Source organism: Acanthochromis polyacanthus, chromosome 8, assembly GCF_021347895.1.
Source record: "Acanthochromis polyacanthus isolate Apoly-LR-REF ecotype Palm Island chromosome 8, KAUST_Apoly_ChrSc, whole genome shotgun sequence".
NCBI lineage: Eukaryota > Metazoa > Chordata > Actinopteri > Pomacentridae > Acanthochromis > Acanthochromis polyacanthus.
Genome location: NC_067120.1, coordinates 39945218 through 39971581, shown reverse-complemented (window position 1 = coordinate 39971581; position 26364 = coordinate 39945218). Strand labels below are relative to the sequence as shown.

The following is a 26364-nucleotide window of genomic DNA, read 5'->3' as shown; positions in this document are numbered from 1 at the left end:
GACTCGAAAATGATTAAAGAGTGACTGGAAGTGACTCAAAATCACTCAAAATGACTGAAACCTTTTCCAAAAACGACTAAAAGAAAAATATTCAAAAAAGAAGCTGCAACATTCAGGAAATGATCCAGAAATATCCAGATTTCTGTCTTTACTAAACTTCCATGTCATTTCTAATCAGAAAATAAGTGGATCCACACTGAAAGTCCACATTTGTGCCTCCTCAGGTTCAAACTTCAGCAGCTCACTGTGTCCACCCTGAAGCTTCTTCTTCTTCTTCTTCTTCTTCTTCGTCTCCAGGATCCTCAGAGGTTTTCCAGGATCTGCTGCTGGACGTCTGAAAAACTGAAACAGACAGCTTCAGTCAAACTCTCGTCTGTTTTATCCGTTTTACTGACAGAAACGACAGAAAAGTTTTTTGAGAGTTTTCTGACAAACACTGAGAAATTTGAGAGGATTTTTGACAACTTTTATGACGTTCAGAGCAGTTTCTGATGAATGAAAAACATCTGGTTCTGCTAAAAACTGACCCCACAACAGTTTACATCCATCTGTGTTTCAGTTTCTGTTCAGAAACATTTATTTCTGTAATTTTAGATCATATTACCAACTGTTGAGTCAATTTGTCCAGTTTGAAGATGATTTTGTCATTTCTGACCAGTTTCGTTTCACTGTAAACACATTTTCAGTCAGTTTGGATGATTTTTTTCAGTGATTCTGGGCAAAGTTTGAATCGTTGCTGGAAGCTTTCGGTCAATCCTGTGTCATTTCAGAGTCACTGTGAATAAATTCTGAGGTGTTTTGAATATTTTTAAAATGATTTTGGAAGTTTTTTTGTCATTCTAAACAAATTTTCATCATTTTGGATCATTTTAAAGCAAATTTCAACATTTTTTTGTTATTCTCATCAACTTTTCATCGAATTTTTAAGTCATTTTTGGATGATTTTTGTGTCATTTTTTGTTTGTTTTTTGGTACTATTTGAAATCAGTTTAACTTCCATCCAGGCGTCTCAGTCTGAAAAATGAATCTGTTTCTTTTACGCACTGATCTAAAGTTCTTGTAGATAAAATAAGTCAGCTGATTCTGTGAGGGTCAAACTGGAACTTTCATAGATTTTACAGACTTTATGTGGAGCAGACCGAATAAACGTGTAAAAGCAGGAAAAAAATGATACAAATACACAAGAAGAGGAAATAAATGAAAGAGAATATTCTAAAAAACACAGAAAACGCCAATAAAGTTGTCTGTTAAAGCCTTTATAGAGTGAATATGTGGCGGCGGTGCAGTTATATTTAGATATACGCTTTCTCAATCATTTGTATTTATTTATTCAGTCATTTGTAATTCCTGTAAACTGCCACTAGAGGGAGCCCTCCACCTACAGATGACAGAACAGGCTTTTGAACAGTTTTCACATTAAATAAATACAGTTCAGTGTTTTTGTGTGTTCATATTTTACAAAAGCTTTGGTACATTAAACTGTCATTTAAGACATTTTATTCATTTTTTTGGTGACATATTTTTATGTTTGGTCATTTTTGTGGGACATTTGCTGAATATTTTAGTCTTTTTCATCAGTTTTTATTTTTTTTTGCACACATTTAATACACTCTTTGTTTTGTTTGTTTTACTTTTTTTTTAATCATTTTGGAAGTTTTCAGTCAATTCTGTATCATCTGTGTCATTTTTGCATAATTCTCAAGTCTTTTTGAACAATTTTCAAGCAATTTTGGACAATTTTTGTGTCATTCTAAACTAATTTTGGATAATTTTGGATCATTTTAAAGTCGTTTTGAATAATTTTACAGTAATTTTGGATTTTTTTCTGTCATTCATATCAAATGTTCATCATTTTGGGATCATTTTTTTAGATTTGTTAGATTTTTTTAATTTATTTTATGCATACATTTAATACACTCTTTGCTTTGTTTTGCTTCTTTATATTGTTTTTCTTGCAGCAAACATCTGCTGGGTTAAATCTTGTGATATTTCTGGTGTTTAGAGGGAAATAATTCCATGTTTTAGGGCAAACATGTGCTGTGATCATAACAGTGTTGTGTTCACTGACACCCTGACAGGCTGGGAAAACAGAGCACTGCTGTGTTTATTCAGCCTCAGCCTCCGTTTTATTATCATGACGGCTGGGGGGGGGGGGGTTTCTTGCTTTGTAGTTTTTAAGATTTTGTAGAATTTGTCAGCCGAAGAGAGAGGAAGTGAGAATAATAAAGTAAAATAAAATGGTGTGTAATTTAAGTGTTATTTTACAGGATGTTCTGTTAAATTACAGACAATAACTGGTCAAATCACAGAAAAAAGGTATTAATTTATGTGTTAAGTGTAAAAACAAGCAATAATTTCCACATCAAAAGTCGGTGTTTTTATTAATTAATTTATTTTTAAACATTTGACTGTAAAATTAAACATTTATTGCATAAAACCAGATAAAACCTCTTCATTTCACAGACAGTTGCTGCTGTTTGAACGTAGGTGTCCTTGCTGATACCACCTGTCTCCTCCTGACTCACACCTGAGTGGGCGTGGCCTCCAGGGTCACCTGAGTGGGCGTGACCTCCAGGTCACCTGAGTGGGCGTGGCCTCTAGAAGAAGAGGAGCAGTGGAGGGAATAAACCTCAGCAGAGCATCGAGTCTCAGAGGTTCTGGTTGTGAAGATGAAGAACTCTGGAGACAAACAGAGAACCGAGAAAAAAAAGAACAACTGAAGAAAAACAGAAGAAAAAGTTAGAAAAAATGGGAGAAATCCAAAGAAAAACAAGAAAAACAAGGAAAGCACAAGAAAATGAAAATATCTGTAAAATAATATTTTTTTTCTGATTTAAATGCAGCTAAAATAGTGTTCTTTAATTATCTTTTTTACTTTTTAATGCAATTTTTAAAATGAAACAGAGAAAGTCTATAAAATAATTTTGCCGTTTTTCAGTTGTTTTTCCTCCAGAGTACCTGTCGGTCCTGCTGTCATCAGTCTGTTGATGGATTCAGTTTTTCTGGAAGAAAAACAGAAACACCTGAAGTGGACTGAATAAAATGTATGATTAATTTTTTGGTGTTTATTATTTTTCAGTGAACTCACGTTGTGCAGAAGTTAAAGATCCAGAAGACGAAGCAGCGGAGCTTGGACGGTAAAACTGAAAAAACGAGATTCTTCTAGTGGTGAAAAATACTGAAAATGTAGAAATATTCACTGATGCTGACAGGAAAAGCCTTTAAAGTCCGTGTTTTAGTAGAAATACGGATCCATCCATAGATATACGCTTACAGGAACTTTATGGGGACACGACCGTCCAGGATGAGAAATTCTGCAACTGTTTTCACATCTTCAAAATCCAATAATTATAATAAACGTCCTCTGTTGGATCCATTCAGTCATTCTGATCTGCTGTAAACTATTCCGTCTGAGTTCTCACCACATTTCCTGGCCGTAGGAGTTTTATTTCTGGACATATTGAACCTTTAAAATCATCATGTGTGTCATTCTTCTGTCTCAGCTGTAGCTTCAGCGTTAAATGTCTCACTGACTTCCTAAATGCCACAGCTGAGCTCCATCAGACCCAGAAACCACCAGGAGACCTCAAACACCGTCATTTCTCCACATCGAGCTGCTGAATATTTAATGTCCTGCTCCAGGACTCCTCAGCAGAGGACACTGGACTCTTTATCTGATCGTATAAAACGTAAAACAAACATGAAACAAACCGTGAGACGCTGTGTGTCGCTGGTTAACTGTGAAAACATCTGGATGCTCTTCCACATCTGCTCTGTCCGGATCATGTAGATCTGCAGAAAAAATGAAAAGAAGCAGAGAAAGTTGACTTATTTTTACATGCAGATGGAATTCAGAGACTGCAACTCAGGGTTCAACAAAAGATTACAGTCTTTTTGATCATTTCCTGGTTTAATAAATAAATAAATTTGTCTTTCACATTTCTGTCAACTAGCAGTTTTTGTTAAAAACAGGATTTCATTAGAGTACAGTGGAGTTTCTGGCAGTTTTCAGACTGGCTAGCAGGAATTAGCAAGCTAGCTTAAGCTGTGCAAAGCTAATCTGTGAGTCAAACAGGTTAAAACAAGCTAGTTTTAGCATCCAGTGGATTCACACTGTTATGCTGCTGGTTTTAAAGTTGTGGCTGTTTTGATTGGTTTTCTTGCCATTTTCATTTTTAATTTTTAGGTTATTTAACATTTCACAGTCATATTTTATTGTCTCCAGGCTGCAGCTGCCTTTATGTGGGTCACTGTGGAAAAATGAGGCGTTCACTGAACCGAAACCAACCAACTGTGTAGGTAAACAGTCACTTATTACTGTCTAGCTCACACACCTGAACACACACCTGAACACACCTGAACACACCTGAACACACACCTGAACACACCTGAACACACCTGAACACACACCTGAACACACCTGAACACACCTGAACACATCTGAACACATCTGAACACACACCTGAACACATCTGAACACACCTGAACACACACCTGAACACATCTGAACACATCTGAACACACACCTGAACACACACCTGAACACATCTGAACACACCTGAACACACCTGAACACACACCTGAACACATCTGAACACATCTGAACACACCCATGAAGACATTTGTGCAGACTTAAACACACCTGAGCACACCTGAACACACTTGAACACAACAAAACACACCTGAACACATACCTGCACATGCCTAAACACACCTGAACACACCTGAACACATCTGAATATACCTGAACACACCCATGAAGACATTTGTGCACACTTAAACACACCTGAGCACACCTGAACACATCTGAACACATCTGAACACATCTGAACACACACCTGAACACACACCTGAACACATCTGAACACACCTGAACACACCTGAACACACACCTGAACACACACCTGAACACATCTGAACACACCTGAACACACCTGAACACACCTGAACACACACCTGAACACATCTGAACACACACCTGAACACACACCTGAACACATCTGAACACACACCTGAACACACACCTGAACACATCTGAACACACCTGAACACACCTGAACACACACCTGAACACACACCTGAACACACACCTGAACACACCTGAACACACCTGAACACACACCTGAACACACACCTGAACACATTTGAACACACCTGAACACACCTGAACACACACCTGAACACACACCTGAACACACACCTGAACACATCTGAACACACCTGAACACACACCTGAACACACACCTGAACACATTTGAACACACCTGAACACACCTGAACACACACCTGAACACACACCTGAACACACACCTGAACACATCTGAACACACCTGAACACACACCTGAACACACACCTGAACACATTTGAACACACCTGAACACACCTGAACACACACCTGAACACATCTGAACACACCTGAACACACCTGAACACACACCTGAACACACACCTGAACACATCTGAACACACCTGAACACACACCTGAACACACACCTGAACACACCTGAACACATCTGAACACACACCTGAACACACACCTGAACACACACCTGAACACACCTGAACACACCTGAACACACACCTGAACACACACCTGAACACATCTGAACACATCTGAACACACCCATGAAGACATTTGTGCACACTTAAACACACCTGAGCACACCTGAACACATACCTGCACATGCCTAAACACACCTGAACACACCTGTATGGCTGACAAAGGTCAGCACTGCCCTGAAGCCTCGGTGGGTGACGCTGCTGTCGGAGCTGAAGTGAAGGACCAGGATGCTGCTGTAGGAGAGGACAGGAGGAGGGACGCTGCTGCCGCACAGCAAGGCTGGACATAACAGAACAATAAAATAGATTTAAAGCCTTTAAATGATGCCACAGACGTAGATAATGAAACCCACCGATCTCCTCTGTTCCTGCAACGTCTCCAAACACAGCGAGGGAATCAAACAAACATCTGTCCGATTCCTCCAGGTCAAAGTCTGTGAAGTCCAGCTGAAAAACACAAAAGTCTGTTTTTAATTACCTAAAACTGATCACATTTGAGTTCAGTCTTCATCCTGTTAATATCTCCACAGTTCCAGAGAGGAGGGCCCAGATTTAACACTTATTAATGGACTTTTTCCATCATTTCTGAGCCAATTTTGAATCATTTTCAAGTCATTTTGCTCAAATTTTGAGTCATTTTGTATCATTTTTGAAGCATTGTGGACTAATTTTGTGTCGTTCTGCAAATCTTCAGTCAGTTTGGATCATTTTTGAGTCATTTAGGACAAATTTTATGTCATTCTGGACTCATTTTCTTTAATATGGATCATTTTCAAGTCATTTTGGACAAATTTTAAGGTCCCTTTGAACAGTTTTTTAATAATTTGGGGAAATATTGAGTCATTTTGGCAAAATGTTAATAATTTGGGGAAAGTTCAGTGTAATTTTGGACATCTTTTGTCATTTTGAACAGTTTTTTTAGACATTTCTGACTAGTATTGAACAAATTTGGGACAATTTTTGTGTAATTTTGAACAACTTTCATGTAATTTGACCAGTTTTGAATAAAAACACATCTGACTTCTGCTAAAAACTGACCCCAGATCAGTTTTGCATCCATCCAGGAGTCTCAGTCTGAACACTGAATCTGGTTTCTGATCATTTTCTCTGTAACCAGCTGTGAGCATCAGTATTATGGGATGCATCCTAGTTGTTTAAAATTATAGAAAAAAAATGTTTCTGGACAGAAATCAGATTTAGTGTTCAGACTAAGAAACCTGGATGGATGTAAACTGATCTGGGGTCAGTTTTACCAGAACTTCTGGACTCTTTGGCGTTTGTAAACTCGGATATTTAACCTCCATTTTTAAAATCTGCAGCCGACCAATCGCTGGAGCCAAAAACCGCTGATGTCACGATGCAGCAATAATGAGCTGATCCTGTTTTCAAGGCCTGAAATTTAAATATTTCTTCATTTTTACTGAAATCTCTGAAAAACTCCTGGCGTTACCTTGACAACGTGGCCCTGAGGAGCGTACACCACCCAGCGGAGGACGCAGCCGTCACTGTAGGATTGTGGGTAATTTGGGCTTTGAACGGCGACCTCATCCTCCACCAGAACCACCGACCCACAACCTGGTCGACACAAACACACACAGAGCAGCTTCACATAACAACACACAAGAAAACACACAATCAGCAGCGCAGGACTCAGGGAAGCTGTGTGTTGTTGTTGTTGTGATGTTGTTTTATTTTTGTTGTGTTGTTGTTTTTATTGTTGTTGTTGTGTTGTTCTTATTTTTGTTGTGTTGTTGTTGTGTTGTTATATTTTTGTTGTGTTGTTGTTTGATTGTTTTGTTTTTGTTGTGTTGTTGTTTTATTTTTGTTGTGTTGTTGTTTTTATTGTTGTTGTTGTGTTGTTCTTATTTTTGTTGTTGTGTTGTTGTGTTGTTTTATTTTTGTTGTGTTGTTGTTTGGTTGTTTTGTTTTTGTTGTGTTGTTGTTTTATTTTGTTGTTGTTGTGTTGTTCTTATTTTTGTTGTGTTGTTGTGTTGTTTTATTTTTGTTGTGTTGTTGTTTGGTTGTTTTGTTTTTGTTGTGTTGTTGTTTTATTTTTGTTGTGTTGTTGTTTTATTGTTGTTGTTGTGTTGTTCTTATTTTTGTTGTGTTGTTGTTGTGTTGTTTTATTTTTGTTGTACTGTTGTTGTGTTGTTGTTGTTGTGTTGTTTTATTTTTGTTGTTGTTGTTGTGTTCTTATTTTTGTTGTGTTGTTGTTCTTATTTTTGTTGTGTTGTTGTGGTGTTGTTGGTTTTTTTGTTGTGTTGCTGTTTTATTTCTGTTGTGTTGTTTTATTTTTGTTGTTGTTGTTGTTGTTGTTTTATTTCTGTTGTGTTGTTCTTGTATTCTTATTTTTGTTGTTGTGTTCTTATTTTTGCTGTTTTTATTTTTGTTGTTGTTGTTATTGTTTTATTTCTGTTGTGTTGTTCTTGTATTCTTATTTTGTTGTTGTTGTGTTAGTGTTTTATTTCTGTTGTTGTTCTTGTTGTTTTTTTGTTGTTGTTTCTTGTTGTGTTATTGTTTTATTTCTGTTGTGTTGTTCTTATTTTTGTTGTTGTTGTTTTATTTTTGTTGTGTTGTTGTTTTATTTCTGTTGTGTTGTTGTTGTTGTTGTTTTCTCCCACCAGGTGCAGTGTTTCCTCTGACAGCGCGGTGCTTCACTATAAATCCACTTCCTGATCCACTGATGTCAGAGGAGAAGAGCAGCGTTGCATTCTGGGAGTTGTTGAGCAGCAGCGGACCAGGTGTGACGCTGCCGCAGAAAATACCTGAAAATAAAAGACAGAGATTTTAGAAAACAAGCAAAAAAACTGTGTCGTACTGTGAAGACACATGTTGTCTGTGTGAACATCTGGAACATCTGGAGCTTATTAAACATGATTGTTAGCATTAGCATTAGCAGTATGTTATTTCTAGATATTTAAAGAGGCAAAAAAATAAATAAAAAATTCCCTGTGTTGTCAAACAAACATTTTTTAATGGGTTTTATTCATTTATTTCAACCATTTACCATCATTTTAAAGACTTTCCAAGTTTTATTAATTAGAAAATCACAGAAAAAGTGTTAATTTAGACTCAGATGAATTCATTAAACCAGGGAGGGAAGCTAAGTTGTGACAGCAGCTGGATATTTAATAAAAGGTTAAACAATAAGAAAATACAGAATATTAGGGTATAAAATAAAATAAATATACAACAAATTAAAGTGAAATAAGATTTAGAAAGAATATCTTAATTTTACTGTATATATTTCTATATATTTCTAAGTTTAGGCACATTATTGACTTGATATGAGGTTATAATGACAGTTAGGCTCCAGACAGTGAATATAAAGTGAATATAAAGGTAATCCATCCATCCATCCATTCTCTATACACCGGGGTGCTATAAAGTAAATATAAAGGTAATATGAAGGTAATATAAAGTGGATAAACTCACCTACAGGTCTGCTGGTTGCTGTCAACACAGTGAGTCGATCAAACTGACAATAAGAATCGTTCTCCAGGTCGAAACGATGGAACTCTAGCAGAATACTGAAACCTGGAGGGACGCTGAGACGCCACAAACACAACCTGGAAAACAGAGTTTATATAAAATAATATAATATAGACACAACCTGGACATAAAATACTATAAATTTATTTTTTGCTCTACATTCTGACCTATAAAACTTTATTCTACAGTTTTCTGATTCTGATTTTATCCAAACGGCCGTAATAGAATCAGTGATGTCGGGGTTCAAGAGGTCATGTGACTGTTTATCTCTGAGGCCTCACTCACTGGTTGTTGTCGTAGCGACCGGCGGTGTGGGCGGGGTTTCTGATCAGCCCCTCTCTCTCGGACACAGAGCCATCAATCACACTGCACAGCCCTGACACACACACACACACACACACACACACACACACACACACACACACACGCACACACACACAGAGATTAAAGTGGCTCGTTATGAAATATTAACAAATCACAGCGATCAGAAGGAAACACTCACTGGATGACGTCACTTCCTGCTGCTGTTGTTCAGCTGGAACAAACAGAAACATGAAAAGATCAATATGGTGAAGAAAATACCATATTTTTACCAGAATATGAATATATTCCAGTCAGAACTGTGTACAGACACTGGCAGGAATGAAGCAGCATCAGCTAATATCTTCTCAGTAGTTTAATAAAAGTTTAAGAACACTCCAATTTTTCCATTTTTTTATTGAAATTCAAGTAGTTCAAGTCCGATGAATAGATTGAAATGGAACAAAGGTCAGTGGTGAACTGCCAGAGGGTAAAAAAAGGTAAGACTACCCAAAACTGAAAAATAATGGACATGTCGGAATTATACAAAAAGGCCTTTTTCAGGGAACAGAAATGGGTTAACAACTTAAAGCTGTTCTGCAGCAATGGAGGTTGATTAAGCCTTGAACGTTTGAGCTGCCAAATCCTACAGGAGTCCCAACTTTTCTAGTTTCCTTCCAACCCCTCAGTCTGCATAAAGTAGTGCTGGAACAGATCATGGAACCCTCCAGAGCATTATTAGAACAGTATTGTACTGCAGAAAGTGGTGTGTTGCCATAGAAATGGAAAGGAAAAGGTAATTAACAATAGAAGAGAGACAGACCATCATAGCATTTAAACATGGAGGTCTTTCCTACGGAGAGGAAGAAAGTCCAGGTGTCAGTGAGTCCAGTTTTCTTCACCATCAAAAGGCTCAGAAACTGGAGGAAACTCTGACGGGAAGAGGTCTGGAAGGCCCAAAGATACAACAGAACCAGAAGACCAGTTTGTGAGAGTCAACAGCTTGGAGATAGGAGCTCACAGGACAACAGCTTCAGTCAGCTTCATAGTGGTCATAGGAAGAAGTCTCAGGTTCAACTTGAAAATCTGCCCAAAACAACTTGAATTGTGGCCAGTATAACACAAAATCAGTCTAAAACAACCTAAAATGTGGCTAAAATGACTAAACTTGTCCAAAATTACTTAGAATCTTTCCAAAAATGATTTCAAATCTGGCTAAAACAGCTTTAAACCGTCTCACAAAATGACTTAAATGACTCAAAATTGACCAAACTGACTTTAAATTCACCAAAACAAAATTAATTGCGGCCATGAAACATCGTCAATGGACTACTGAAGACTGGAAGAAGATAATATGGACTGATGGATCTAAATCTGAAATCTTTGGTTCATCAGTAGGAGAACGATGGTTACTCAACTGTCAAACATGGAGGAGGAAGTGTGATGGTCTGGGGCTGTTCTGCTGGATCCAGGGTCGATTCTTGTACAGAGTGAGAGGAACCCTGAACCTAAACGGCTCCACAGCATTCTGCAGCTCCATGCAGAACCCTCTGGTATGTTCTAGTCCTAGTTCCTACCGTCCCTCAGCTTCATCTTGATCCGGTTCTGTCATACAGAACTACATAGAACCTCCATGATGATCTGGACCTACCGTTCCTCAGCTTCATCTTGATCCAGGGCAGCAGCAGCCGGACGTCGGTGAAAACCCCGGAGATCCTCTCCTGGAGGGGGGACGGCTGACATTGTCCCCCAGCTCCGTCCACAGCCTTTACCCCAGGAGGTGACGCCCAGAACCACCCAGCGACCCGATCCAGACCCGGCAGGACAGACCAGAGGTCCTCCAGAGTCTCCCTGAGGAGACAGTCAAATTCTGAGAAATGATTTAGAGATCAGAGGTCCTCCAGAGCCCCTCCGAAGAGAAGATCAAACTTTCAGGAGCTATTTCGAGCCCAGATGGACCAGAGGTCTCATAAAGATCCTCTGATATAGAATGCCTTTTATTGTCACTATACACAAGTCCAATGAGATTTAGAGCATCTCCATCAGTGCAAGATACATGTAATAAAAATCACAAAAAAGGATAAGTTAAAACAGTTAAAAAGAATAAAAGTGCATGGTCAGTGTGATATTGCACATTAGAATAGTCCGTATTTCACAGTAGACGGTTTTGAGGTAGTCTGGGGGGGGGGTTTGATCCAGTGGTTCTGGATGATTTCAGGCTCTAGATGATGTAAAACGGGAAATTAAACTGTGAACTTCAGAACTCTGCAGTAGAACCTCATGTTTATTGTTTAATACTGGAACTAGACTTTATGGTCATAATCCAGTAATATCTGATGCCTCCTTTGTGTCCAATGCTGTCTAATTTTCTGTAGTTGTGTCATTCTGTGTTGTTTTTTTTGTCTGTTTGCATCTTGTTTGTTGTCGTTTTTGTTGGTTTGTACCATTTTTTGTGTATTTGTGTCTTGTTTTTGTTTATTTGTGACATTTTGTGTCTTATTTTGTGTTGTTTCTTTGTCTGTTTGCATTTTGTTTTTTGGTCATTTTGTGCTTTTTTGTGTCGCGTCTTTGTCAATTATTTTATGTCATTTTTGTGTCTTGTGTTGTTTTTGTACTCTGTTTATGTCATTTTGTGTCTAATTTTTGTTGTTTGTGTCATTTTGAACCCTTTTTGTTGGTTTGCATCTCATTTGTGTTGTTTTGTGCCAATTTAGTGTCATTTTTATTGAATTTTGCGTCTAATTTTTGTCGTTTGCATCTCATTTGTATCATTTTATGTCACTTTGTGTCTTATTTGTGTCTGATTTTGCACTTTTTGTGTTATATTGTGTTTTGTTTTGTCATTTGAGTCTCATTTGTGTCATTTTGTGTCTAATTTTTGTAAGTTTGCGTCTTTTTGTAGCCTTTTTGTGTAATTTTGTGCCTCCTTTTTGTTGGTTTTCGACTCATTTGCGATGTTTTGTACTCATTTTCTGTCTCATTGTTGTTGGTTTGTGCCCTTTTTGTGTCTTGTTTGTGTCATTTTGTGTCTCGTTTTTGCTGTTTTGTCTCTTATTTGTGTTGTTTAATGTCTCATATTCATATTCATATTTTTCAGTAACCTGCTGTTAATCTTGTTTGTTTTTCGCACCAGAAATCTTCAGATTTGACCATTTCTAACTGTATTTTTTAAACCAGTGGTCTGCTGGTAGAATTCAGGTGTATTTTTTATGTTTCTTTATTTTTGATATGTTTTACAGTGCAGATGTGATATTTTTCTACCTGACAGGCGTCTTTCCCTCCTCGCTCTGGTCCGGCACACAGGACTGTCATGGCCGGTTGGGATCGGACTAGTTTCTGGTTCAGAGCTGAACTTTTCACAGTCTGGAGGACAAATTTACATTTAGCCGGATCCACCAAATCCAGCTGGACCTCCCTGAGCACCGCTGGAAGACGACCTCCTGGAAAACAGCAAAACCAAACCTGAACAAAGGGCAAAGCTTCTGTCATTTTGAACAACCTTTGTGACATTTAGATCTCTTATTTTCGCATTTGGAACAATATCCATGTCATTTTGGAAAACTTTTATGACATTTTTGTTAATTTTTTTACTAATTGAAAGCAAGTTTGGAATCATTTTGTGTCATCTTGGTCAAGTTTTGAGTAATTTAGTGAAAATTTTGAAGCACTTTTGATGAATTTCAGCTGTTTTGTACAGTTTTCTAGTCTTTCTGGACCCAGCTCTATGGGCATGAAGGTCCTGGAAGTCTCCAGTTATGAATGTTCTAATTGAGACTAAACTTAAAGAGTGGAAGCAAGTGTACTATCTGATCTGAGATCTGTATTACTTAATAAGTTAGTAGAGTGGAATCTGCTTTGTTTGTTCTAGTATCTGATATGAATTGCTGGTTATATGTAGTGTCTGCTCTGGTGTGGCTCTTTGCCTCTGACCACAGATGGAACCCGCATTACATGCATGACTAATTCTACCCATGCCATTGGAATGTGTTTTTCAGTTTCAGGAACAGATCACTTGTTGTTTTTTGGAGGCACCCATGTCCAGCTAGAAGATGGATGTCTTCCTTTAGGATTTCAGAGCAGAGGGGTTCTATTCAAGGGTGGTCTTATTTTGAGTCAGGGTCTTCAAACATGAACCAGATGTTGTAATTCGATCCTTACTAGAAGGGTATAAAGCTGTTCACTAGCCCATGGTTCAAGGAGGAATCAATCCGTGGGCTCCTCCACAGGCAAACCATGCTGCCTGTTCAGATGCTGTCTTTTTATAATAAAATCATATAAAAGCAACAGAGTCACCGGACGTGTTATTCAACCACATCTAAGAGAAACCACAAAAAAGGAGAATGTCTCCTGTAGAAAGTTGTAGAGTAGACCTACTCTACCATCTTCTCTATGGACTTCAAGGACCTGGAACTCTGGAAATATTCACAGGATGAAGGTACAATTCTGATCATTGATAAAGTTACTGGAGATGAAGAACCCGATGATCTGACTGAGAACTAGTTGGCTTCTCTCTATATCCGGTAGAAGACTCCATACTTTCCTTGGTCCTCCCCCATCCTCCCACAGAGCAGCTGGTCTGGATGGTCTCGTCAGGTAAAGGTAAACAGATCGGTTGGACACGACTTCCTGTAGAAAAAGACAGATATCAGTAATGTGGACTGTGTTAACCGTCCTTTCATCTAACCAGAATATAAACCTGCCCATGCTAATGCTTCCATCCAGCTGCAGCAGAGCGATGTCGAACTGCATTGGTAGAATGTGGCTGAACTTCTCGTGGACCGACACCGACTTGACGAGGAAGATCTGCTCGTCTTCGTCCTGTTTCCTCCGATCAAACTCTCCGACCACGACTCTGATGCCGCTGAGAAACTCTCTGGGGCAGGATAACAACTATTTAAATAAACACCACCAGTCAAATCAGGAGTGAAGATGTGGAAATAATAAAACTTCTGTACTGTGATAGAGATGTGAAGCAGTGAGCGGCTGTGAGGATCCAGCGCTCTGTCAGGATGGAGCCTCCACAGAAATGAGAACCTTTGTTCTGCAGAGAACCTGAGCAGAGAAAGCACAAGGTTAGCAGCTAAATTCACTTCACCTAATGACGCCTCATTCATTCGAACAACCAATAAAAATCTACATTAGCTGCTCACATGCTGCAGGCATATTAAAAAAATTTACTGATGCTAACGTCTTTTCTTCTTGGCATCTTGATGCAAAATCAGTTCAATCTTAGCTAGCTAGCTTATTAGTTAGTTTCTTTTATAACACAATCTCTCAGTTTGCTATTAGACTGAATACTGTGAATAAAGCTAATGTTAGCTTAGGATATGATAGAGACATGCTAAGATATTCCTATGCAAATGCATATTAGTTTGTTTCACATGAAAAATACTTGTTTCTGCCATTGTAAGCTAATGTTAGCTTCTTTCATGTCACAAGCTAATGTTCACGTCTATCAATATCACAAGCTAATATCAACTTCTTTCATATTGCAAGCTAATGCTAGCTTCTTTCATATAACAGGCTAATATATGCTTTTTTTATACCAAGGAAATACTGCTTTCTGTCATTTGCAGTCTGTTACCTTAATTAATAGCATTAATATCATAAGCAAATATTAGCATCATATAGCAGATTAATGTTAGTTTCTGTCATATCACAAGCTAATATAAGCTTTGTTCATATTGCTAGCTAAAACTAGCTTCTGTTACATCACAGGCTAATGTTAGCTTCATTCATATCACAGTATTATATAAGCTTTATTCATATCACAAGCTAAAGTTAGCTTCAATTCCATTGCCACTGTTAGTTTCTGTTATATAGCAGGCTAATGTAATTACTTTCCTGTCACTAGCTATCAGCTAACTTATGAGATGACAATTGGAAGTTCTTTTTTGAAAAATTATTCCGAGCTAAAACAAATTATTTTGTATTGAACTATTTGTTAGCTTCAATTAAATCCCAAACTAATACTAATTTCTGTCATATCTCAGGCTAATGTTAGCTTTATTCATCTCTTAAACTAATATAAGCTTTGTTTATATTGCAAAATAATACTAGCTTCTGTCACATTGCAGGCTAATGTTACTTTCATTCATATTAGAGGCTAATATTAGTTTTGTTCATATCATAAACTAATGTTAGCTTCAGTTAAATCACAAACTAATACTAGCTTTTGTCATTTTGCAGGCTAATGTTAGGTTCATTCATATCACAAGCTAATATAAGTTTTGTTCATGTCAAAAGCTAATGTTAGCTTCAATTAAATCACAAGCTAATGGCAGCTTCTGTCACATTGGAGGTTAATAGATACATCTATACAGAAAATAGGAATACCAGTGGTCTTCTCAGCCTGTGACTGGACGGTAATAACATTTATATTTACAACATTTACCAGCAGAGAAACAGTTAGTCTGGATGGTGAAGATTAGGAATAAAATGTGTCATCAGAAGAATAAAAGCATCATAAATGAGAGCAGCTCCATTAAAGACTCAAAACAGAAGAACCGACCAGCCAGGGGTGGGATCCATACGAGGCTTCGGTTCCTCCAACGACCCTCAGAAGCGTGGAGCTGAACACCTGAGGAACGCCACACTTAGAACCTGGCAGGGGAGGAGAGCCAATCAGAGCTCAGACTTTAACACAGGAAGCTTCCACCTTCATCATAACTCACCTGTCTGAGCAGGGAGGACGGCCCAAACCCAGAACCAGAGAACCAGCCCAGACATCGCTAGCTGAACGTTCCTCTACGGACCAGGAAGTGGAATGAGGAGCAGAAATGTTCTTTCTCAAGGTCGTCTGCTGCCAGTAAAACATTCAGAGGAGGTCATAAAACCCAGACAAAGATCTGAGGGAGGATCGGTGTCACTGCCCAGAACGTTCCTGATGACGCAAATTCAGGAAAGGAGGAAAAACTTTTACATTTTAGGTAATTCTGTCTCCTTTAACACCTGAGATGAAGTCAAAAACACTGTATTTACCCAGAAAAGAGCCTCATCTTCACCGTTCTAGTGTTATTTTACAGCAAAGATCTCTCTGTAAAACCTGAAAACATTGTGACCTTTGAGGTTGAAGTTTTATAAGAAGACAGCAGCTTTTACCACACTCACTGGGATGATTAAACGAGTCATTCTCTTTCTTTTTCGAAACCCTTTTCACAGATAAAGCCCCAGTCTGGCAGCTGATTCTTCCAGTTAAAGGAAAACAGGAGCAGAGGAGTTTATTCTGCTGGAAATTATGGACTTCACTTGAGTATTTCCACTACATATCACAGGAAAATACTGCGGTTTTTACTCCACCACTTATATTTCAAGCTAAGATTTTACATTAACAAGACTATAAAATGCATTTTTCCAGGTTTAGGCCAGTGGTTCACAGGTTTTGTGGGTTTTGACCAAAATCAAATAAAAGGTGTCTATGAGCTGTTAGTGTCTCAGGTAAAGAACAAATAAAAGCCCTGCATTGAGAATGTTATCTAAATATGTAAATAAATAAATATGTTTGTGTCTCTGTAGTTGTTTGGTGTTTCTGTAGTTATTTTGTGTCTCTTCGCAGCTGATATGTATCTTTTTTGTGGTAATTTTGTGTCTTTTTGCACCTGTTTTGTGTCTTTTTGTGGCTGTTTTGTGTCTTGTAGCTATTTTATATCTCTTTGTAGCTACTTTCTAGTTGATTTGTGTCTTTCAGTAGCTGTTATGAGCCTCTCTGTAACCATTTTGTTTCTTTATAACTGATTTGTGTCTTTGTAGAGTTATGTTTCTCTTTGCAGTTGTTTTGTGTCTTTTTGTTTTCATTTTATGTCTCTTTGCAGCTGATATGTACCTTTTTGTGGTAATTTTGTGTCTTTTTGTATCTGTTTTGTGTCTCTTTGTAGCTGTTTTGTCTCGTTGTAGCTGTATTGTGTCTCTTCGTGTCTGTTTTGTGTCTCTTTATAGCTGATATGTGTCTTTTTTTGGTCATTTTATGTCTCTTTGCAGTTGTTTTGTGTCTCCTTGTTGCTGTTTTGTGTCTCAAATCCTTGACAAAACTGGCTTGCTGTTGCACAGGGGATTATGACAACAGAAACACACAGATGTGAAACCAGCCGACTTCTACCTGCAGTCTACAACCACTGAGTCCACTGACACACCACCAGAACTACTAACTGAAAGATGCTAAAATCTGTTGTATCTCATATTTACTTCCAGCTCAGCTCTGTATTCCTGAGAGGCAGACAGTTTTTTCCACACCAAACAGCTTCCATATTGTGTTTTAGACTGAATCACCGTCATGTTGGAGATAAAAGGACGTCTGCTATGAAGAGCTAACGTCCTCCACACCACCACTGATGTCTGTAGCAGAGTTCTGCCTCGGGGCTCCTCTCTAAGCCCTGTAAGCCTCCTGGTTCCTGTTTGTGCAGCCCAGAACCACCGCCGCCTCGGCTGGATGTGACTCAGAGCTGGCAGCGTTGCTGGGCCACCGTTGCCAGGGGGGCCGTTGCCAGGCGTCGCTAAGAGGAGCATGAAATACCGTTTTCAGTATCGGATGGCGGCTGGATGAGCAGAAACATGAACGGAGGACAGCTGGTCGACGGAAGGCTGGCAGAGAACGTTCCCACAGCACTGGAGAACATGAGCCACAGGTTCTCAGAGTTTAAAAGAACATTTCTACAAAGTTAAAATGATGTTTTCATGTCAACACTCAGAGGAGGCGGATTAAGTTCCAGGAACGTTCTCAAACCAACACTCAGAAAGTTATTCCCAGATCTTCATAAAACGTTCCTGCAATGAGATGCACTAACAAACGTGAAACATTAGAGAACGTTTGTTTTTACAGAAAGTTTTCTGACATTCATGTGCATGACATATGACCACAGATGGAACATTCTGGTTGGAATGTTGTGAAAATGTTTTGGAACGTTGTTGAGGAACACACTTAGACTTAACAATCTTTAAAATGTTCCACAATGTTCCATGGACATTTTTGCCTTTTGTTGAGGGAACACACTGCAGAATCTATAAAACGTTTCCAAAACATCCTCAGAACATTGCAGCCAGAATGTTCTGCATTTGGTATTACAGAACATTAAAGTACATTTTATATACATCAGCTGAGGCCTCCAGAACATCTGGAGAACATTTTGTGTGGTGGTGTTTTCCTGAGAACTTAACATGGAACATTGTGGGAACGTTTTGGAATGTTTTTTCAACAAAATGTTCCACCTTTAATATTTCATGTCGCAGGAACGTTAAAAAACAACTGTATGAAAAATATTCTGCCTCGAAATGAAAAACATTTTTGAATGCTGGATTAAGAATGCTGTTTCTTTGTTATCATGGAACATTGTGGAACATTGTAGGAACATTATTTTGGATTCTACAGTTTGTTCCCTAGCCTCAGAGCATCAAACCATTTGTTCATGGAATTTGCAGTACAGGACCGTTTTTAAGAACGTTCTGTCATCTGAGATCTCTAGATCAGAAGAACTTTTTGTTTGTGTTTTACAGAGAACTTAACGTGGAACATGGAACATTGTGGGAATGTTTTTTCAGAGAATGTTCATTATCTGTTCCATCAACAAAAGGGAAAATGTCAGCAATTCACAAAATGTTCTCTAGATGTTATCGAGGCCTCAGATGATGTTTATAAAACTTTCCTGTAATGTTCTACGTGAACAAATGTAGAACATTGGGCTTCAATATTCTGAGGATGTCTTAGGGATGTTGTTGAGGAACAAATTATAGCTGGTTCTGTAGACATTCCCACAATGTTCTCCAATGTGCTTCGATAAGAAAGAAAGAGCATTCTTAAATCCAGGATATAAAAAAAACGTTCCTATCAGTGTGAAATATTAAAAAGGTTAGACATTTTTCCGGTTTGTTGAGTGACCCGTAATAAAACATTCTTTAAAAAACAAAACAATCCAAAACGTTCCCACAATGTTCCAGCTCCATTCACAAAATGTTCTTAGGAATGTTATCGAGGCCCAGATGACAAGATACGTTCCTTTATAAAATGTTCCTGTGCATGTTCTATATTAACAAAGGTGGAAACATTCTGGCTGAAATTTCTGAGGATGTTTGTTGAGGGAACAAACTGTAGAATCTGTAAAATGTTCCCACAGTGTTCCATGATTACAGCAGGAGAACGTTCTCAGTGCAAACATCCAGTTCTGAGAACGTTGGGGTATAGTCTAAAAAACATCAACCCCAACACTTTTAGAACATGTTTAGGTATTAAGGAGAACTTCTGGGAACATTAGAGCAAATCCAGCTGAAAATGTATGAAGACCTGAGGAACCAAGTAAGTTCTGTTTGTTTGTCTTGTTAGTGTGAAGACGATCAATCTGACCTGAGGGCCTTCCTTCACCTGTAAATCCAGATGGAACACTTTGGATCTTAAAGACTTTTTAATGTCCATGAATGTTTAATGTGAAGCGTTTAGAATCGATCTCATTGATCTGTGGAGCCCAGCAGCAGCTACAACCTCACAGAGGAGCCTGAGTTCTTCATAAAACACCACAAAACCTGAAGAAAAGCAGTGAAAAAGTCTTGTCGGACAAGTTTCAAGTCATTTTAGACCATCTTTATCTTGCTTTGTACCATTCTTGAGTATTTTAGGACAAATTTCAAGTCTTTCTTGACTCTGTTGAGTCATTCTAGACCATCTTTATCTTATTTCAGACAATTTTTTAACCAGTTGGGACTAATCTTAAGCAATTTTGGAAAAGAATCAAATCATCTTTGGTGAAACGTCGACCAAGACTGTATTTAGTAGAAACATGGATCCATCCATAGATAACACATACCCATATCCACACATATCCATAGATATACAATTTACAGGAACTCTATGGGGACATAATACCAGCCTGGAGCCTGGAGGCTGGTATTATGGACCAATAGTTCTTGTTGTTGTCCTTTTGGACCATCTTGAGACATTTTAGACCAACATTTTTCATATTTTGGACACATTTTGAGTCGTTTTGGGCTTGGACAATTTTGAGTAATTTTGAAAGGTTTCAAGTAATTTCAGTCCAAGTTTCAAGTCATTTTTGGTGAGATGTCGACCAAAGATGTATTTAGAAGAACAAAGATCCATCCATATATATATATATATATATAATATATATATATATATATATATTTATTTATTTATTTTAGCAGGAACTTTATTATCAAGGACCAATAATGAGGAATTTGTCCTCCTGTTGAACCATTTAATGATTTAAATCTGATGGAAACTATTCTGTCTGTTCCACAAATTTCATGACTGTTGAGTTTTATTTCTTGAGATATTAAACAATTAAAATGGCTTCCAGGGTTTTTTTTGTGGGCCGAAATACAAAAATTCCACGTCTGAATCATGAAATTCTTAAAATTCAGCCAAAAATATTTCACAGAATAAATTTTTGGTCTCAAAACCAACAGTGCTGTCTGAAATGACCTCCACAAATTACAAATATATACATAAAACAACACATTTGTAAAACTCTCCTAACAGATTTTGTTGATACAAGACAAATGAAATTTCTTGATTTCTGTGTTTGATTCCAATTTGAAGACACCAAGAATCCCGATCAAAAGTAATCCTGTCGTGGTCGACGTCTCTTTAACTCTCCAGTAGCAGCGAGAAACCTAAAACCTGCCTGGTGTGAAACCAAATCCAGACACGACGGTTTGCTCAGCAACCCGAGTCAAACGAGGGCAGCGTTTACCGTGAAACAGCAGTGGAGTTCTAGAAGCACAGATCCACTGATCCTTCAGCTGCTGTCTGGAAAATCCACAACAAACTAAAACATGCAAAGGTCAAAGGCTGTCTTCCTCAGAACCGGAGCTCTCCAGGTTTGTTTTGTAGAAAGTGAAACCGAGTCGCTCAGTCAAACGTTCATTCATGGAGTCACATTAATCCTGAACAGCAGCATTAAATCTTAATGCAGTCATTCATTGGTTTCCACTTTATCTGGCTGCTGTGAAGAGAACGGATCAGTTCTGGTCCAAAGGAACAGGTCAGAGATTAATGCTTCATTTGTTCTGCGGTCGATCACATCTGATGATAAAATACAGCCTCAGTGCAGGTTAAATTAGAACAAACCTGGAAAAAAAACCACACCAGAACCTCCTCCGAATCATTTCATTCTTCATCTACAGTAACTTATTATTGATCAGAGTTCTATCTTTATACTATACTTTAAAAAAATAATTTACAATCATCAAAAAATGACATGAAATGGCACAAAATGACAAAAAAATGACAGAAATTATTTGAAAATGATGCTAATGACTGAAATTTGTCCAAATGAGATTACAATATTCAAAAATAACTCAAAATGATGCAAAATAACTAACAGTTTATCGAATGACAAAACAGTCTAAAATTATTTTGAAGTGATTCAAAATGACTGAAAATTTTCAGAAATTATCAGTTATTAAAATAACTCAAAATTTGTCCATAATGACTCGAGAATGATGGAAATGAGTTAAAGTGAATCAAAAATTAGTCAAAAATGATGCAAAGTGGCAAAAAGTTCATTCAGAATTGCAAAAATGTTCTAAAATGATTTGTAAAGGACTCAACATTACTGAGAATGTGTCCAAATAACAAAAAATTGATCCAAATGACTTAAAATAGTCCAAAATGAGTTAGAATTTGCTCAGAGTGATTGAGAATGATGCAAATGGACTCATACTTTGTCCAGAATGACCGAAATGACAAAAATGACTGATAATGATGTAAAATTATTGAAAAATGAGTTTAAAAATGACTAGAAATTAGTCAGAAATTTGTCAGAATTGCTTAAAGTTGTCCAAAATGACTAAAAAATTTTCCAAAAGGACTTAAAAATTAATGAAAATTATGTAAGACTATTGAAATTCGCCCAAATGAGTTAAACATGATGAAGAATTGTCCAAATGACTCACAAATGATTAAAAACAGCATAACATTTGTCAAAATGCTCAAGAATGATGCAAATATTCTTTAAAATTAAGGTTTCTCAAAATGTGTCCAAATGGGTTAAAATTTCAATAATACTTGAAACTTGGTCCAGATGACTCAGCAATTATGCAAAAATGATTTCAAGTTGTTCAAATAACTCAAAAATTGTCTAAAATTATGGAAAATATGGTTCTGAACAGAAACCACTTTCAGTGTTTAGTCTGAGACACCTGGATGGATGTAAACTGATCGGGGTCAGTTTTTACCACAACTCAAAGGTACTTTGCGTAAAAAAGACGATGGGGGAACGAGCTTTTTCTTTCGGGCTCCTACTTGTGAACAGTCTACCTGCTGAATCAGGCAGGCATCCGTCCATTAATGTATTTAAAACTAAGCTGAAGACCCACCTCTTTTCTTTTACATATGAATCTTAAATTATTTGTTTAACTGATGTCTTTTTTTATGTTCTGTTTTTATTGTTTTATTTTTTTATCCGTTTTTATTTATTGATTTTTATTCTGTGTACAGCACTTTGATGGAAAGCACTTTATAAATAAAGTTATTATTATTCTTAATAAATGATCAAATTCCCATGGAACCTGTCGTAATTACAGAAAAAACAGTCATAAATTTCTCACTATTTGTGCAAAAATGACTACCCAAAGAAATGTGCTAAATAATTTTCCCACCAAATGACTCAAAAAAGCTTGTCCAAAAGACCTAAAAATGTGTCCAAAATATACATTAAAAGCTGTTGAAAATGACAAAAATGTCACCAATTACACTTAACCTGTCTAAGACTCTTAAACGTGACCAAAAATAGTCTAAAAAACTTTGAAAACGAACTCAGATATCGTCCCCAAAGGATTCGAAAATTGTTCAAATTGGTTAAATTCCAGATTATCTTTCAGACTGAAGACAACCTGGATGTGATGTAAAGCGACTTTATTACTTCAAGGACCTGGAAGAATCCAGCTTCTGATGTTCTAGAAGTGACGACTAACACTTTCAAGACTGGAACACAAGAAAGGAAGAATGTCCCCCTGCGAGAAAGGCTTCTAGAGTAGACTACCGACAGCTGGAGAAAGTTCTAGAGTAGACTAGCCGGACCAACTGTGCAGGTGTTGGTAGGTCTACTCTAGACTTTCTCCAGGGACGTCCTTCCTTTCCTGCTTCCAGGCTTTAAAGTTTAGTCTCACTTAGAACATTCCAGGTCTTATTGAAGTCCATAAGGGAAATGTCCCCTGGAGAAAGCTCATATAGTAGACCTGCTGACACTGGAGAAAGTTCGAGAGTAGACTTACGACAACTGGAGAAAGTTCTAGAGTAGACCTACTGACAATGGAGAAAGTTCTAGAGTAGTCACCTATGACAACTGGATAAAGTTAGAGTAGACCTGCCCAACAACTGGAGAAAAGTTTAGCTGACACGTGGAGAAAGTTCTAGAGCAGACCTACTGACAACTGGTAGAAAGTTCTAGAGTAACCTACTGACCCTGCACAGTTGTCGGTAGTCTACTCTAGAACTTTCTCCAGGGACGTTCTCCTTTATGGACTTCAAAGACCTGGAACTCTGGAAATATTCGCAGTCTGAAGGTAGAACTCTGATCATTAATAAAGTTCCTGTAGCTTTAGAACCATCTTAGGTGGATTAATTAAAAAGAATGAAACTTGTTGAGGATTAAGAGTTTATTTCTTGTTTTTGGTTTACAAAACTAAGGCACCCGTGATTTATTGGATCTTTTGGAGTCTGGAAGGAACTCATTGGCTCTTCTTTAAAGCAAACTTTGAGAAACCCGAGAACAGAAAATAACTTTTCTCCTTCATCATCTTCATAAATAAGAACAATTATTGAGTTTAATAGTTTAAATGAGTTTCTATGAAGGAAGTTCTTGTAAAGGCCCTGAAAACCTGCTTTCAAGAGTTATTTTTTGGTTTTATATTGGGAAAACAGTGTCCATAAAGATTTAACAACCGCTATGGATTATTAGTGATCAAGGAGGCAGATATGGATTTCTGCAGCAGCTCCACTGAAAAAGGTGAAGTTCTGAAACAAGAACAATCTTTTGATCCGTTTCTATGACGACAGATTCACAGCTACCACCAGACATCAGAGTTTTATCTGTAGACAAAAATGTTTATAGAGAAAATGAACAAAAACAGATTTTAGTCTCGAGACTTTCACAGCTGGATGGATGGATGGTAAAGTTTTGCATCTCTTGTGTTCATTCTGAATCAATTTTGGTCAATTTTGTGCCATATTGGGATATTTTCTCTCACATTTTGGTCCATTTCTGGGTCATAATTTGGTTGTTTTGTGTCTTTTAGTGGTTTTTGTGTCACATGTTAGTTGTTTTGCATCTGATTGTGTTCGTTTTGAATCACTTTCAGTCATTTTGCATTAACTTTAGGTCATTTTGTGTCAGTTTATTTTTCACCATTTAGTCCTCGTTTTTCCATATTTTCATATTTTGCATGAACTTTTGGGTCATGTGTTTTTTTGTTAATTATTGAATCACTTTGGGTCATTTACATCAAATTTTTGGTTGTTTGGTGCCTTTTTAGTGATCATTCTGCATCACATTTATTCACGTTCTCTCACATTTTGGTCATTTTGTGTCATATTTTGGTTGTTCCTGCAAGTTTTAGTCCTTTTCTCTCACATTTTGATCAATTGGGGGTAACGGTTTGGTTGTTGTGCATCTTACTGGGGTCATACTGCATCACTTTTGGCTGTTTTGCACCCAAATTTGATCATTTTGCATCAAATTTTGGTTGTGTAAATGTTATATTTTAGTTGTTTTGCAATTTTTTGGTGTTCACTTTGAATCGCTTTCAGTCATTTGGTATCAAATTTTGGTAGATTAGTGTCATAGTTCGGTTGCTTTGTGTCATATTTTGTTTTTTTGTGACATAGTTTGGTTGTTTTGCATCTTTTGTGTTGTGTGACAACTATGACACATCCTCTGATATCGATTACTTTAAAATTAGCTATAGAGAAATTGAAGAAAAATACAAAAGAGTTTGTTTTTTATTTACCATGACATGCCAAGAATTCAACTACATTAGTGACAAACAGAAAGTGACCTTCTTATCTTTAGAGGTAAAGTTGGATTATTGACCTTTGGGAAACCACTTTCTAAAACAACCAGCTCTTGGTTGTAGCTCATCTGACATTCCTCAAACTCTAGTTTCTCCCAATGTTCCAAGAAAAACCATGTTTTCAAGAGCCTTTAAGAGTTTAAACTCCAGATCGAGGCGAGTTCTTGACTTCAGAAGTGAGAAGATCTTTTATTCTCTAAGCCTGAGAAAAACCTTAATGAGACGTTGCTTTTCTTATTTTAGTTTTACCCACCAACAAAACACAAGACAACAGCCGCTCACCGGTCACAATGACTCAGTCACACTTTAACAGATTCACTTCCATTCCAGTGTAGTTTCTGTTTCAGAGAAAAGACGTCCGGCTGCCGTTTTTAACATTCAGAGAAAAGAAATTAAAACACACAGAGACGAGCAGCTTCTATGTGTTCCTGGTATTTACAGCAGCTGCTGGGTGAAGCTCGGCGAGTAGCATAAAAATATGTTCCTACCTAAATAGAGCTTTACACAAATAATTAGAAACATAGATCTGCTTGTGTTCACATTGTTTAGACAAAAGTTCAGGCACGATTTCTTGGTTGGAGGATCCTGTGCAGAGCGGCTCATGCTGCTAAAATCACATTCCAGGTAAAACAGGAAACAGAAGTGCACAGGTAAGCGCTGAGGGTTAGTTCCTGTAAAAACCCAGAGAAGAAGAACCCTGCAGCTTGTATTACAGCAGCTAACGAGCCAATAAGACGAAAGATTATTACCAACAGAGGGAAGTGAAGAGGACGCTGAGCTACAGTTGGTGCTATGAGGACGTTAAAGGAAACCAGAAGGAACCAAACGCAGGGGCTCAAGATGGAACTTCCAAACGTAACCGAGAAAAAAAGCCAAAAACGTGACAGAATTCCTCCCTCTGAACTTTTCTTGCCGCCAGCTGAGAGGTAATTTGGCAAAAAGATGACTTTTATATGGACCTGCAGAAGAAGAAGAAGAAGCTTTATGTTGAGGTC

The 26364-nt window shown here is 37.6% G+C and overlaps 1 protein-coding gene across 1 annotated transcript; it reads right to left on the bottom strand.

Annotated features, from left to right (window-relative positions):
- Positions 1-174: 174 nt before the first annotated feature.
- LOC127535126 (ovochymase-2) lies at positions 175-16011 on the bottom strand. The gene is given in 18 exon segments (XM_051952189.1): positions 175-342; positions 2528-2679; positions 3712-3792; positions 5709-5840; positions 5914-6007; positions 7011-7135; positions 8182-8325; positions 8996-9129; positions 9338-9465; positions 9568-9587; positions 11004-11057; positions 11060-11101; positions 11104-11203; positions 12614-12792; positions 13889-13974; positions 14049-14225; positions 14308-14403; positions 15858-16011. Coding segments are annotated over 18 exon segments (1938 nt in total). The 5' UTR covers positions 15884-16011.
- Positions 16012-26364: the final 10353 nt, after the last annotated feature.